Below are 16,647 nucleotides of genomic sequence, written 5' to 3'. Positions count from 1 at the left end.
AATGATGGAAAATAAGATGAATAATAAAAGTAGGTGATGAATGATAAAGGTGTTGTGATGAATGATTAAAATGAGGTGATGAATGATAAAATGAAGGTGATGAATGATAAAAAGGTGATAAATAACAGGACAGAGGTGATGAATGACTAAAAACAAAATCAACAATAAAAAAGATATAATGAATGATATACTAAATTCAAAAAAGTTATAGAAAAACATGAAAAATAAGTTATAGTATAACGAAACAGATAAATTCAATATAATGAATGATAAAATTTATGACAGTGATAAAAAAATGATTAATAATAAAATGCTTTAATGAATGATAAAAAAACTTAGAAATTACCTCGTATTCTAATTTCACAGGAATTTATATAAAAATAAAAAAAATAAAAAAGAGTTGTAGTATAAAAACATATAGAAAATTTATAAAAAAGATAAAACAATAAAACTTAATCGGAATCAGAATCATGATCTTGATACACCAGGTCTTCATCATCTTCCTCGCGTTCGTCTTCTAATTCAAAGTCGATGACATTTTTTCCTTTATTCTTTGCATTAAGTACTTTAGTGAGGTCAGTAGTACAAGTCCGAACATTGTGACCACGAATACCACAACGCTTGCAAGCTCTTGTTTTAACATTTTTCTTAACAGCCACTTCTTTGAAAGACAATATCCGATTTGATCAACGTTGACCTTTGTTTCTAATATTCTCCGGAGCACGAATATTCGAATTGACTGGTTTAGAGAATCCCCATGGTTTATTAATATGTTCACCTCTAGTAGATGTAGAATGCTCATCAGGAGTAGAACCAAGAAAATCGTCAATTAAGACATCAAACTTATCTCTAAAATTAACAAGTTCATCTAGATCATCTCGATAAAAAGAGGAAACCTTCCTAAGCTTGTTGAAAACGTGATTGATAATCTTTTTTGGATTCAGACTTATCATCAGAATACACGAAAATGGAATTAAATGTTTCAGATACCTCCTTTGACCACCTCCTCAATAAATGAACCATGGGGATAGCAACAACATCATGAACATGACACACATAAAATATGTGCCTACATAAACGGTCTTCACATGTAAAAAGCAATCACGCACAGTTGGTTTCGGCAGTTTTAACATCAAAATTAACCTAAACAATAGTAATTTAAAAAGTTAAAAACAAGATGAATGACAAAACATTCATAATGAATGATAAATGTGATTAATGACAAAGAAGGTAATGAATGACAAACAAGATGAATGACAAAAACATACAAAATTTAATCTAAAAAACATATGATTAATGACAAATATAATGAACGAAAAACAAAATGATGAATGAAAAAAAAAAGATGATGAATGAAAAAACAAAATAAATTAACCTAAATATACTAAAACAAAAAACATGTAAGTAATCAGATTAGAAAAAATTAAAAAAGATATCAAATGAAACCTGACCCTATATTTCCATTTTGGACGAAGAAGAGGAAATTTCTCTTTAATTACACATAATTGTTTGTCTTCATTCTCTTCAGTGGTTGAGCTGATTTGCACACAAGAAGCAGAAGACTGGAAAATTTCTTCTTGAACTAACAAAAACGTGGTTGGTGTATAAAAATCCCTAGCATGCAACTCAATTAGCTTATTGGTAATATAATATTAGATCTATTATCCATTTCAAACTCGAGAAGCGTGTTGTTATGGCACTGCTTTTCAACTACAACATCAAAGCGTGAAAAAAACTCCACAAATTTAGAATGCTTGTTCTTACATTTTATAAAGAATGAATTTTCACTCTCAAAGAGTGATGACGTTCTCATCAATCCGGCCATTGGTGTATCTCGGAAAAAATACAGTATCCACTTCTCCTTGATAGCATACATATCTTTAAACCAATCAACATCATGCAAGCCAAACTCATCTAAAACATGTTGCCAACACTTTTCAAACTTTTCAGCATTCAACTTTGGATTCCAGAATATGTTATTCATTTGCTTACGAAAATCTTTATTTGAAAACAACTCACGACCAACCTGAAAAAAAAAAATAGAAAACAAATGAATGATATCAAACATGAATTATACTAAAATATTTACCTTTTTTATGTTTTTCACTGATATGCCACATACATAACCGATGCTGCGCAGTCTTAAACTTTATTTTAATAGCTGATAAGGCTAAAAAGGAACATATATTTCATAGCATTATCCCTCAAGAAAGACACGATTTTAGTTGCAGTTGTTCCATTTTCAAGTAATATTCGTTTATATTAAATAAGTGCGAAGAAAAAAGGCGAAAACGACGAATTGAAGATAAAAAGGTCCAAAAGGCTCAAATGTACAAGATACAATTCAAAAGGTTCAATTTATTGAGGAAGAACGTCTAAAAATGACAAAAGTACAAGTTACAAAACGCAAAGTACACGACATAAAATTGTACGAAAGGACGTTCGAAAATTCGGAACCAGGACATGAGTCAACTCTCAACGCTCGACGCAACGGTGTAAAAATTACAAGTCAACTATGCACAAGAATAAAATATAATATTTAAATAATTCATAATAAGAATAATATTAAATAATAAAAAGTTGTTAATTGAGCATAGTTCAGGGGTCATAAGCGAAAATTCAATTCATAATTTGCCTATAAAAGATAGCGCATTGGATCGATTTTAATATCCCTTTTCAATCTTCAATCTCTATCTCTTTCTTAATGTAAACGTATAATATATATTTATATTATAAATTTTAATTTTAATTTTAAGTTTAATAATAAATGTAATTTAGTTATGATACAAATTATTTACGGGTTTTAAGTCAGAACTCTGCCCGTGTAATACTACGATATTAATACCCACTGTAAGTTATGTCTTTCCTTTTTAATTTAATGTCTAGTAGCTAAGCCATTATTATGCTTATTTGAGCCGAAGTAATCGTGATGTTGGGCTAAAATATTAAGACGGGGTTATTGAACTTTGTACCATAATTAAGGTTTGGGCAAAAGACCGACACTTGTGGAAATTGGACTATTGACTATTAATAGATGGGGGGTATTGTCTAATTGAGTGACAACTCATTGGAGTCTGTCGAACCTATCTTCAAATTAATTAACCTAATAATTAATAATGATTATGGTTGTCCTATTTAGTGACGTTCATATGGAATCTGTTATAATCATTTAATTAATCAATTGGGTTGGGTAATTGATTATTCATTCTGATCAAGTGGATGAATTAATATTCATAAACTAATTAAAACAGGGGTGGATTACATACAGTGATAACTGGTGTAATTGTTGACAGAAGTGATAACTGCGTCACAGTTTAAATCCTTAATCAGTTGGAATATTTGACTTCGGGTATAAGGGTAATTTGACGAGGATACTCGCACTTTATATTTATGACCGATGGACTATTATTGACAAAAACCAGATAGACGTATCAAATAAACCAGGACAAAGGACAATTAACCCATGGTAATAAATTAAAATCAACACGTCAAACATCATGATTACGGAAGTTTAAATAAGCATAATTCTTTTATTATATTTCTCATCGTATCTTTATTTACTGTCATTTTATTACTCGCAATTTTATTTACTGTCATTTTATTTATTGTCATTATTTTACGCACTTTAATTATCGTCATTTATCTTTGCGCTTAAAATATAGAATCGACAAACCGGTCATTAAACGGTAAAACCCCCCTTTTATAATAATATTACTACTTATATAATTATATATATTTTGTATAAATATAGTTGTTAAAAATATAGTAAGTATCACCAGCTCCCTGTGGAACGAACCGGACTTACTAAAAACTACACTACTCTACGATTAGGTACACTGCCTATAGTGTTGTAGCAAGATTTAGGTATATCCCACTCTATAAATAATTAAAACTTGTGTCAAATTTAATAGTATTTTATACCCCTCCGCTACCACATCAAGTTTTTGGCGCCGCTGCCGGGGACTCGGCGAAACACTATATTTTTAATTTATATTTGAAAAAAAAAAAAAAAAAATTCTGTAAAAAAAAAAAAAAAAAACCTAAAAAAAAAAAACGTAAAAAAACGTTTTTTTTAAGAAAAAAAAATTCGTTTTTTTTTTAAAAAAAAAAAAAATTTTAAAAATTATATATTTTTAAGATTTTGTCTATAAAAAAATTATTTTAAGTTTTATTACCTTTAGTTTTTTTTAGACTATAGTCGCAACTTTTAGTATTAAGTTTATTTTTGCCGTAGTTATTTTTATTTTTAGATTTTTAGGCTTTGACGTAAAATCCCTTAAGTGCTTATTCCTTAGACTAAATATTAGGTGCTTTAGAATTTTGCGACGCCATTTTTCGTGCTATTTTCTTATTTCGTATTTTTCGACGCCTTTTACCTATGTATCAATTACAATTCCAATTAGTGAACTCCATTTGTAGCTTTAATTTTAAGATAGTGATCATTATAAGGTTGGATTAACCGCGTGTTTACAAACCACTCTTCGTCTTTTTCATTTTCGACACTTTTCGACGCGCACTCTTTTTCTCTCTTATTTCTCGCCATTCTAGTTTTTAGGACTTAGATTTTTTTCTACTTCTTCTCTAAATTTCTTAAAACTACGAAAATTTATTTTAAGTGGTTAAATTGATAGACATCAAAATTTTCTGGTTCGTAGTAATAGTTGGATTTGTACGTGGACCGGGTTATTGGAGCCAAACAGTCCTCAATTATATTGAGACCAAACGAATCCTGCCCCTCTGCTGCATCTTTTGGCTATTCAAAACGTGGGCAAAATCAGAAAAGTCTATTGATTGGATAACTTATATAATTTTTCTTTCCTTTTTAAAAACTAATAGGATATTCTGTGAATGCACCGAGCAAGACGTTCACCACCTTTTGTACGTTCACCACCTGTAACTAGATCAAGACATTTAACAAATATAGCTGCCGTTGATTTTTCTTTAGACTCGTCATCAAGTCGACCGAGTACTTCAACTCAAATTTCCGATAATCCAGTTTTTGAAACCAATATCACAATTGAGAATCCGGAGAATACTCAGGGACAATTCCGAGACCCTGATCCATTAATTATTCCTCCGGAACCACAAATCATTCAAACAGAGATTGTTGAGGAAGAAACCATTAAATCAGAAACCTCTAGTGATTCAGATACAACACTTCCAATCATGGAAAATCTAGAACCTCTAAGTATGGAAGACCGAATGAGAGCTAAACGCACTGGCCAAGGTCACGCAATTACTCATCCAGACATTAATGCACCAGATTATGAAATCAAAGGACAAATTCTACACATGGTGACTAATCAATGCCAATTTAGTGGTGCGCCGAAGGAAGATCCTAATGAACATCTACGTACCTTTAATAGGATCTGTACACTATTCAAAATCCGAGAAGTTGAAGACGAACAAATCTATCTCATGTTATTTCCCTGGACTTTAAAGGGAGAAGCCAAAGATTGGTTAGAATCGTTACCTGAAGGGGCGATTGATACATGGGATGTTTTAGTTGAAAAATTTCTTAAACAATTCTTTCCGGCATCTAAAGCCGTAAGACTTCATGGAGAAATTGTTATGTTCGCGCAAAAGCCAAATGAAACATTATATGAGGCGTGGACAAGATTCGGAAGGATGTTGAGAGGATGTCCTCAACACGGATTAGATACTTTTCAAATAGTGCAAATCTTTTATAAAGGCGTAGACATCGCCACACGAAAAGACATCGACATAACAGCTGGTGGTTCCATTATGAAGAAAACCGCAACTGAAGCTTACAAAATTATTGATAACACAGCCTCCCACTCGCATGAGTGGCACCAAGAAAAAGATATTTTTCGTTAATCTAAAGTGGCTAGAGCCGATTCTAGCCATGACTTTGATTCCGTTTCAGCAAAAATAGATGCTTTCGAAAGACGAATGGAAAAGATGAATAAAGATATTCACGCAATACGAATCAGTTGTGAGCTATGCGGTGGACCACACTTATTGAAAGATTGTCACATTGAACCAACATTGGAACAACGAGAGAATGTTTCCTATATGAACCAAAGGCCTGGAAATAATTATCAAAATAATTATCAACCGCCAAAGCTAAACTTCAATCGAAATCAAAACATTCTTTACAATCCAAAAGGACCCGAAAATAACTGGTATAACCAACAAGGTCCAAATAACCAACCAACTCAAAACAACACTTTCAATCAACAAAGACCTAGCTTGTATAAACCACCACAACAACCCGAAGAGAAAAAGCCAAATCTAGAAGAAATGATGGCAAAGCTGATTGAATCTCAAACACAATTCATTACATCTCAAACCCAAACGAACGAGAGGTTTGATCAGTCATTAAGAACTCAACAAGCTTCCATTTTGAATCTTGAAAAACACGTAGGTACTCTTGCTAGCATGACGAGTGAGAGGGAACAAGGAATGCTACCGAGTAATACTGAAGTAAATCCTCGGAATGAGAATGTTAACATGGTGTCAACAAATTCTGAAAAACCAGCTCCAGAAGTTGGGAAGGTTTTAGATGTGAGTAACAATGAAGAAGTTACACCACCACCACCAGAGTATGTAAAGCCAGTGGTGGCACCATATAAACCACCCATCCCGTTTCCAAGAAAAGGAGTTGAGTATGAGCAAGTAATAAGTAATAAAGTTTGTGATACCTCTGGAAAGAAGAAGAAGAAGAATAAAAAAGTGCAAGAAACAAAAACAGTAGAAGTAAACTCGGTGAAGACAGTTCCACCAAATCCTCCACCTAGAGTAGGTGATCCGGGTGAATTTATTGTTCCTTGTCTACTTAGTGACTGTGTCATGTATGATGCACTAGCAGATTTAGGTTCAAGTGTGAGTGTTATGCCTCTTTTATTATATAAGAGATTAGGTGTAGGTGAGTTAACTCCAACGGATATGAGTGTTCGACTCTTTGATCAAACCATTAAGCACCCAGTTGGAATTGCTGACAACCTACCCATTCAAGTAGGCAATTTAACCTTTCTAGTCGAATTCATTGTCATTGACATAGAAGAGGACCCAAACATTCCTCTAATTTTAGGTCGACCATTCTTAGCGTCCACCGGGGCGTTCTTTGATGTAAGAAACGGTAGAATGACACTTAGTAGTGGTGACAAATCAATCACCTTTATGATTCGAAAGTCTAAATCTCCACCAACCAAAACCGTTGAACCAATAAAAACGATTGGTAAGAACCATGTTGTTTTACCAACTCCAACGGTAGTGCTTAACAATAATAAAACGCCTAAGTGTGGGGAAGATGAAGTAACACCTAATGATGACTTGATAACAAAGAACCCCGTTGTTGATACGAAATTAGATAATCCCGTTATTAATAGTTCAATGAAGAAACTTATTAAACGGATTCGCGATGCTATAACCAAGGGGAACTTTAAGTTATGTAACCGGTTAGTGTCCAATCTATCGCCTAAAGACAAGGTGAAGCTAGTTGAAATTGTGGATATTACACAGGATTCCGACCAATGGCTTAAAGAGAAAGTCACAGATATGCAAGTTGATTATGGACCAAGAGAAATTGACGATGAAGTTAATCACAATTTTGACACCACAGCTACCTAAGTGTGGGGAGATTCAAGTGTTCTAAAAAGAAAATGCTATCTAGAGTTAGTTGTTCTGTTCTCGTGTAGTTCCGAGAATGGAATCCGAGTGGTCTTTTCCACTAGCAGACACTAAAGAACTAGTTTTCTCCCTCCATTCTGAATTTTTGTTTTGTAGGTTTTATATAAAATTAATATGTTTTTTTTAATTTAAGTTTTGTGTGAATTTTAAAAACAAAATTTACTTTAATTCATTAAGTTGAAAAAAATAATTTCTAAAATTCGTCGTGAGTTGAAGACTAGGTCATTAAGCCGAAATTACTTTACCCGAGGGCGGGGCGACAAATTTTGTTATCATTATTTTTAATTTTATTGATTTAAAGTATGCCAAAAATATTATACTTTATAAATTTTTGAAAAGTGGGGTTATAAACCAAACTTCAAAAATATATATATATATATATGTTTGTATTTTATCTTATGTACAAAACAGGGTAAAACAACGCACTTTCAAAGACTGTCATTAAAGTTCAGCAAAAGGTACTAATTTTGACGACAAGACGCAAAACAACAAATATGATATAACAAATGAAGGAATGAACGATGAGGCGCCATATATCATTCGACGAGCTTTGTAATTACAAACTCGGTATTTTTAATCACTTTTCTACGCTAATCACCCTCATGAATTTAAATTATAGTCTGATTTCATGCAAATGAGGGCATTGCATGATCTCAAGTGTGGGGAAGGGTTATAAATTCTCTCGGGTTTATACTTGGCTTATTTTCTAAATTTTATGAAAATTTGAAAAATTTTAAACTAAATGAATTCAAAATCATGTTTATACATATTTATGAACGATAAAACTAGGTGTTAATGCCGAAATTATCATTACCTCGGAAAGGACATAAATTGAGAAACAACTAAAACGCTTGAATTTATTTATTAAGATATAAAAAGACGCATGAAAAAAGCCAAGTGTGGGGAGAATGTACCAAGTTATTCAATTAAAAACTATCTATCACATGTTTCCGTAAAGTTATTGCAGGTGCTTTTGTTTTGGACTAAATTAACTGTTTTACCCGATGAAAGAAAAGAAAAAAATGGATCTACACGATGAATCAATTCCATCATTAAAAGGAAGTAAAGTCTTCCGAAAAAGACACGCGCTTCTTGATTTAGGTCATGAAGTTGTCATCCAGACCAGCTGTAGGTTGACGAAAAATCTAGAAAAGTCATCTCTAAAATCAGCAGGAAATCCACGGACCTCAGCATCAAACAGGGTCGCCAAGTGGTCAGATTTATCTTAACCATGAGAAGGATTTATCTCGTACAATGGGGGGGCACCGTGCAAATTAGCTTGATAAGACTAATGAATCAGATCCCCAGAAAGGATAATCTCCTTAAAGATTAAAAATCAGCTTTTAAGCCCGATATTACTCAATCCTTGAGATTGACCTTAAAGATTGAGAATTACAAACTCATGGAATTCAATGATATCTAAACTCGAGCTTGAACGAGAAAATATTTTGATCAAAATTAAAACCGATTTATTTTCTGAAAACCTATTTTCAATGCGTTCATTACCATTGAACGTAAAATCCTAGGAATTCACCTGGAATTCATTAGGTCACCTGAACCAAATCGGGTGTCAACCGTAAGAACGGTGGTTGCATAGCATGGTCGGAGACAGGACCTTGTGCCAGACCGAAAAATCATAGGATGATCTTTACTATTGCTCCTACCAAGGATAGTACTAGCATCCGACACGTTAAAAGACCATAACCAAAAGCATGTCATTAGACATTGCCTTAACAGTTTCTTGTTCATCGCTTTCCTTTACAACCGGACGGTAGTTTACCGAAAGGTAATATACGGAACAAGTAAACTGGATGTGTGCTTTTCGATACCGGGATAGCAGTGGATTACACGAACCTAAATGTTTTTAGCCAAAATATTGATCCACAAATATATTTTGCAACACCGATGGTGGGTCAAATCAGAAAACTTGTCTAGGGTAAAATCTAGCTTGAATTTTTAAAAGATCAAATGTTTTCATAAAGATCCAATTTCCTAAAGGATCTACATTTTTATAGTCATGTGGGACTGTAAACCGCCTTTTAAATGTGCACTTTGCTTTGGAAACCGAAAGTAAATCGGCTATTTGATTGCAAGTGTCGTTGACCTAAACCCAAGGCAACTATGGATGACACACCCACCTTTAATCATATTGTTACTATCATTGTTTATACCGCTCTATCAAAATCACTGATGTACAAAGTGTGAAGAATAAAGAAGTGATTCGTGTGATGTATTATATTTCAAGACTGTATTGCTTGAGGACAAGCAACGCTCAAGTGTGGGGATATTGATAAGGCTAAAAAGGAACATATATTTCATAGCATTATCCCTCAAGAAAGACACGATTTTAGTTGCAGTTGTTCCATTTTCAAGTAATATTCGTTTATATTAAATAAGTGCGAAGACAAAAGGCGAAAACGACGAATTGAAGATAAAAAGGTCCAAAAGGCTCAAATGTACAAGATACAATTCAAAAGGTTCAATTTATTGAGGAAGAACGTCTAAAAATGACAAAAGTACAAGTTACAAAACGCAAAGTACACGACATAAAATTGTACGAAAGGACGTTCGAAAATTCGGAACCAGGACATGAGTCAACTCTCAACGCTCGACGCAACGGTGTAAAAATTACAAGTCAACTATGCACAAGAATAAAATATAATATTTAAATAATTCATAATAAGAATAATATTAAATAATAAAAAGTTGTTAATTGAGCATAGTTCAGGGGTCATAAGCGAAAATTCAATTCATAATTTGCCTATAAAAGATAGCGCATTGGATCGATTTTAATATCCCTTTTCAATCTTCAATCTCTATCTCTTTCTTAATGTAAACGTATAATATATATTTATATTATAAATTTTAATTTTAATTTTAATTTTAAGTTTAATAATAAATGTAATTTAGTTATGATACAAATTATTTACGGGTTTTAAGTCAGAACTCTGCCCGTGTAATACTACGATATTAATACCCACTGTAAGTTATGTCTTTCCTTTTTAATTTAATGTCTAGTAGCTAAGCCATTATTATGCTTATTTGAGCCGAAGTAATCGTGATGTTGGGCTAAAATATTAAGACGGGGTTATTGAACTTTGTACCATAATTAAGGTTTGGGCAAAAGACCGACACTTGTGGAAATTGGACTATTGACTATTAATAGATGGGGGGTATTGTCTAATTGAGTGACAACTCATTGGATTCTGTCGAACCTATCTTCAAATTAATTAACCTAATAATTAATAATGATTATGGTTGTCCTATTTAGTGACGTTCATATGGAATCTGTTATAATCATTTAATTAATCAATTGGGTTGGGTAATTGATTATTCATTCTGATCAAGTGGATGAATTAATATTCATAAACTAATTAAAACAGGGGTGGATTACATACAGTGATAACTGGTGTAATTGTTGACAGAAGTGATAACTGCGTCACAGTTTAAATCCTTAATCAGTTGGAATATTTGACTTCGGGTATAAGGGTAATTTGACGAGGATACTCGCACTTTATATTTATGACCGATGGACTATTATGGACAAAAACCAGATAGACGTATCAAATAAACCAGGACAAAGGACAATTAACCCATGGTAATAAATTAAAATCAACACGTCAAACATCATGATTACGGAAGTTTAAATAAGCATAATTCTTTTATTATATTTCTCATCGTATCTTTATTTACTGTCATTTTATTACTCGCAATTTTATTTACTGTCATTTTATTTATTGTCATTATTTTACGCACTTTAATTATCGTCATTTATCTTTGCGCTTAAAATATAGAATCGACAAACCGGTCATTAAACGGTAAAACCCCCCTTTTATAATAATATTACTACTTATATAATTATATATATTTTGTATAAATATAGTTGTTAAAAATATAGTAAGTATCACCAGCTCCCTGTGGAACGAACCGGACTTACTAAAAACTACACTACTCTACGATTAGGTACACTGCCTATAGTGTTGTAGCAAGATTTAGGTATATCCCACTCTATAAATAATTAAAACTTGTGTCAAATTTAATAGTATTTTATACCCGTCCGCTACCACATCAATAGCCTCCAACATATACTAAAATATTTACCTTTTTTTAAGATTTTGACTGATATGCCACATACATAACCAATGTTGCACAGTCTTAAACTTTATTTTAATAACCTCCAACATTGCTGAGTCTTGATCAGTGGACACTAAGCCCGGTTCAGTCCCAAAAACTTTGAGAAAACAATCAAGAAACCAACTAAACAATTCTATACTTTCACTAGCTAATAAAGCATCTCCAAAAATAACAAGATTCTTATGGTTATCAACTCCGGTGAGAGGTACAAAAACAATGTTATACCTATAATATAAAAATCAGAAATAAAAAATCATGTAAAATAGCATAAAAATTATGAGATGAATGATAAAAATAAAGTGTTGAATGATAAAAATATGATAATAAATAATAAAAATAAAATGATACAAATTACAGAAAATTTACATATTTGTACCATATGTAGCATCGAAGCCAACAATATCACCAAACTCTTTGTAGTTCAACTTAGAAATATTGTCAGCCCAAAAAATCTCACGTAAAAAATCATTATGATCAATAATACTCGACACTGAAGTTAGGTAAAGAATTTTTCTTCATAAGCAATTGTTCAATAGCAATATGTGCATCGGTATCACCTAACGATTGGATCAAATCACGATGAAAATTATTAAAATCTACAGGCAAAGGACCAACATTATCAATACCACCAATAAGAGCACTAAAAAGTGTGTGAGGTTTAAATCCACCCATATTTGATCGAGTACTGAGTTTGAAAAGAAATTCCATGTGTTCAGGATCCAATTTTCTCCTCTTATTCAACAAATTCCTATTCCTTTCAGTTATGAGTTTGTGAGTATGCCCCTCAAAAAACTTACAAGTAACAATCTTACCCTCGATAACTTTGAATCTAATGCAAGCTTCACATTCAACCTTAATACTAGAAGATTTACGGTTAGACACTTTCCTACGCTGACGCTTTCGCTTTGGAGGTTTATCATGAATGGAAGAATTATGATCAGGGGCAGATTGAGATGCATTGACAATAGCAGGTGGATTAACAATAGCAGGGGGAATAAGAGCTTTTGGGGCAGGATGACCTGACCTATTACACCTATAAACTTGGTAAACAATTGAACCGTCTTCATCTTTATTTTCAGAAACTTTCTTAATATTAAACCCGGCAGCCTCAGTGTACAAGTCATAAAAGTATAAACAATCTTCCCATGATCTAAACACGGAACCAATAACAGGATTAAAATGATATGGAACATTAGGAAACCACAATTTATTTCGTCAGGACCTTCATCCTCATAAGACGACAAAAAATGATTTCTACAGACTGAGTTGTTGCCTATCAATGATAAATCCCATAAAGTTAGTTATGCATTACAAAGATAAAAAAAAATGCATATATCATTTATAAAATGCATTATCGTTAATGATAAAAATGATACATGATGAATGATAAAAGAAAAAAAATAAAAAATGAAACTGCATAAAGTTTATGTTGAATGATAAAAAATGCATACAATAATTAGATTAAAATGTTACATGATGATGAATGAAAAACAATTATGAATGTTATATGTTATAAACTGTCTAGAGTTATAATGAATGATTAAAAATACAGATGAATGGTAAAAAAAATACATAATGAATGATACAAAAGTACATGAAACTGCGTATAGTTTATCATTCATCATAAACAAAATAACAACAACATACATGAAAACAATCTATAAAAAAGCAATTATCATACAACAAAACTCTGAAAAGCAGAATTCATTATCATTCGAACATCTATCTTGAACAGAAAAAATACAATTATCATTGATCAATACATATCTAATTCATATGAAAAACACTATCATAAAAGAATGTGATGAATGATAAAAAAATATCCGATGAATAATTAAAAACTGAACTCATCGTTACTCAGAATATATATATATATATATATATATATATATATATATATATATATATATATATATATATATATATATATATATATATATATATATATATATATATATAGTGGTAGGATCAAGAGGGAAGTAACCATTCGGGGGGAAGCAAAAAATTTTTTTTTTCGTTTTTTGAAAAAACTTTGTTCACGAACATTATAGATGAGATGAAAATATGAACATTTAGTAGAGACGCTTTGTGATAAATATTTTTATTTTGGCGGGAAAATGCTCTAAGAAGTAATATATAACAATTATCGTGTTTTTCGAGCGTATTTTGAGGTTTTAGCTATTGGGGTTTAGATATTAGGGTTTAGATATTAGGGTTTATAGGATTTAGATATTAGGGTTTAGAAATTTGGGGTTTAGGGTTTAGATTTAGGATTTAGATTGAGTTTTTAACACGAACGGTTTAGGGTTTAGGGTTTAGGGTTTGGTGTTTTGGGTTTATGGAATAAACCCAAAACACCAAACCCTAAACCCTAAACCCTAAACCCTAAACTCTAATTCGGGCTAAATTTTACTTCACAAAACATGAAAAAAAAAACGTTCATATTCTTCACGAACAATATTATCTTGAATGTTATTTTTGTCGATCGTTTTCCCACCTAAATAATAACATTCATCACGAAGTGTCTATTCTAAATGTTCATATTTTCGTGTGATCTTGATGCCGGAAAAAAAAATTTCAAAAAAACGAAAAAAAATAAATTTTGCTTCCCCCGCCTTCCCCCCGATTGCTTAATTCCCCATTGATCATGCCCCTATATATATATATATATATATATATATATATATATATATATATATATATATATATATATATATATATATATATGATTAAAAACTTACTAGAAAACGTATCAGGAACAGAATCAGCAGCTGATTCATTAGCCGAATTTGTAATAACATGAACTGCAAAAAAAGAAACGAACAACATATAGCGATTAAACCTAATTTTAAGCATAAAACTAATTTCAGTAAAAAAAAGGAAACGAATGAACGTAACCATCAGATTGAGCGATTGAAGTTGAATCCATGAGTATCTGTTGTAGATTGATGATGAAGATGATGAATATTGTTGATGAATACAGAGATCGAATGTAACAGGAACCAACGAGGTGAAAAAAGAAATATATACTGAAATTAGAAATTACAAAATTAAGATCGAGTGATTGAAGTTGAATCTACGGTTGAAGTTGAATCCATGTGTATCTGTTGTAGATTGATGATGAAGATGATGAATATTGATGATGAATATAGAGATCGAACGTAACAGGAACAAACGAGGTGAAAAAAGAAAAATATACTGAAATTTATAATGTGAAATTACAAAATTACCCCTCTGCGTTTTTCAGTATAAAATTGGGCTTTTATTAAAAATATGAAATGTGAGGCCCATATTCACTTATGCAGTTTGTACCTCATTTAGTGCTTATCTATGGATTGGTCCACTATATATATATATATATGGGCGAGTTCAAACGAGAATCATAAAAAAGGTGAGAACTGCTGGAACTGTTTAATTTCATAGTTTATAAGCATTTAAATGCAACAAATTACATGCAGATGTTAATGAATGCACATATCATTAACAAACATATATTCATTACCACAAATTACATATTAAATTGTTAATTTATGAAATGTTCCCATGTTACACAAACAAATATGCACCTATGAACGAAAAAATATATATCTTATTATATAGGTAAAATTTAAGTTTTTTCAAACTATTTTATATTCACTCTTACTCTCCATCAATATTTATTGGTGATTCAATCTATTAAAATGTGAAAATCTTTGTAAATTAAAAGTTCTCGCAGTTCTCGTCATTTTTGTGGGTTTTTTTGAGGATGTGGGGGGAGGTAAAATTTTTTCTTTTATTTTTTTTTATTTTTTTTCAGGCTTAAGATCACATAAAAATATTAAGATATAAAAAAGACACTTCATGGTGAATATTATTATTTTGGCGGGAAAACGCTCGAAGAAATAAATGAAAACATTCATTGCAATGAATGTTTTACTTCTGAGTTTTTTTTAAGGGGTTAAAAAATAGGGTTTAGCTATTAGGGTTTAGAAAGTAGGGTTTGGGTTTTAGAAATTAGGGTTTAGATTGAATTTTTAACACGAACGGTTTAGAGTTTACGGTTTAGGGCTTAGGGTTTAGGATTTTGGGGTTTGGGACTAAACCCAATACCCTAAACCCTAAGCCCTAAACCTTAAACCCTAAACTCTAAATTGGGCTAAATCTTGAAAAAAAAACTTCACATATGATGGGAAAAAAAATGCTCAAAGAATAACATTCAGGAATAACATTACGCATGATGCATGTTATCAGTTTTTTCTTCGAGCGTTTTCCCGCCAATATAATAAACTAATGTACATGCTGAAGTCGTTTAGTTAATATTACGTTGACAATCAGACAAACAGAGGCGAAGCTAAGATTTACGGGTAAAGGTGACATTTCTCAAAAAGTAAATATCAATATAAAAATTAGGGGACGTTAGAATTTAAAATTAGGTGCAAAGCATCCACATGCATCCTCTGTCTTCGCCTCTACAGATAAACAAATAGCATGAGTCTTTGAATGGAAATGCAAGTGCTAAAATTGAATAAACTAAGAATATATATTAAAGTGGAAGAAACTATAAGTATGTCTGAAAAACCACTTTAAGTATCTTTGAAACTATAAGTATGTTTGAAAAACCACTTTCTAATGAGTTACTGGAAACTGCTTTATAATGATCTTATAAGGTAATGATTTATCAAATGGACTCAATTTCATGCGCGGTATTAGGGTTTTAAATCCAATATTTGTACCAGTTACTACACTAGCTGTGATCATGAATTTCTCGAGCTTAATAACTCTTAGTCTTGTCGCATTACATAAACCATTGAGTTGGTCGATGTATCTTTACTAACATGAAAGAAATATACGTATAATTTGAAATGTCCCGTTCTTATTGAT

The 16,647-nt window shown here is 31.7% G+C and overlaps 1 protein-coding gene across 1 annotated transcript; it reads right to left on the bottom strand.

Annotated features, from left to right (window-relative positions):
- Positions 1-452: 452 nt before the first annotated feature.
- On the bottom strand, positions 453-14,716 carry LOC139841415 (protein FAR1-RELATED SEQUENCE 5-like). The gene is made up of 10 exons (XM_071831634.1): positions 14,686-14,716; positions 14,529-14,591; positions 12,979-13,060; positions 12,272-12,937; positions 11,829-12,012; positions 1,701-2,026; positions 1,447-1,614; positions 991-1,069; positions 779-905; positions 453-661 (listed from the first exon to the last, which is right to left on the bottom strand). Exons 1-10 carry the CDS (start codon positions 14,714-14,716, stop codon positions 453-455), a joined length of 1,935 nt encoding a protein of 644 aa, XP_071687735.1.
- Between the last annotated feature and the right edge of the window lie 1,931 nt (positions 14,717-16,647).

This window comes from Rutidosis leptorrhynchoides, chromosome 1, assembly GCF_046630445.1.
Source record: "Rutidosis leptorrhynchoides isolate AG116_Rl617_1_P2 chromosome 1, CSIRO_AGI_Rlap_v1, whole genome shotgun sequence".
In the NCBI taxonomy this organism is placed as follows: Eukaryota; Viridiplantae; Streptophyta; class Magnoliopsida; order Asterales; family Asteraceae; genus Rutidosis; species Rutidosis leptorrhynchoides.
The sequence above is the reverse complement of the archived record's forward strand: the minus strand, read 5'-3'. Positions and strand labels throughout refer to the sequence as shown.

What these genes read in the sequence shown, in the direction of transcription:
- LOC139841415 (XM_071831634.1), bottom strand. Translation starts at nt 14,716, where the DNA reads ATGGATTCAACTTCAATCGCTCAATCTGATG. An exon ending in GATGTTGTAGTTGAAAAGCA is followed by an intron (nt 1,615 to 1,700) that starts GTGCCATAACAA and finishes GTTGCATGCTAG; the next exon opens with GGATTTTTATACACCAACCA. An exon ending in GCATTCTACATCTACTAGAG is followed by an intron (nt 662 to 778) that starts GTGAACATATTA and finishes TGTCTTTCAAAG; the next exon opens with AAGTGGCTGTTAAGAAAAAT.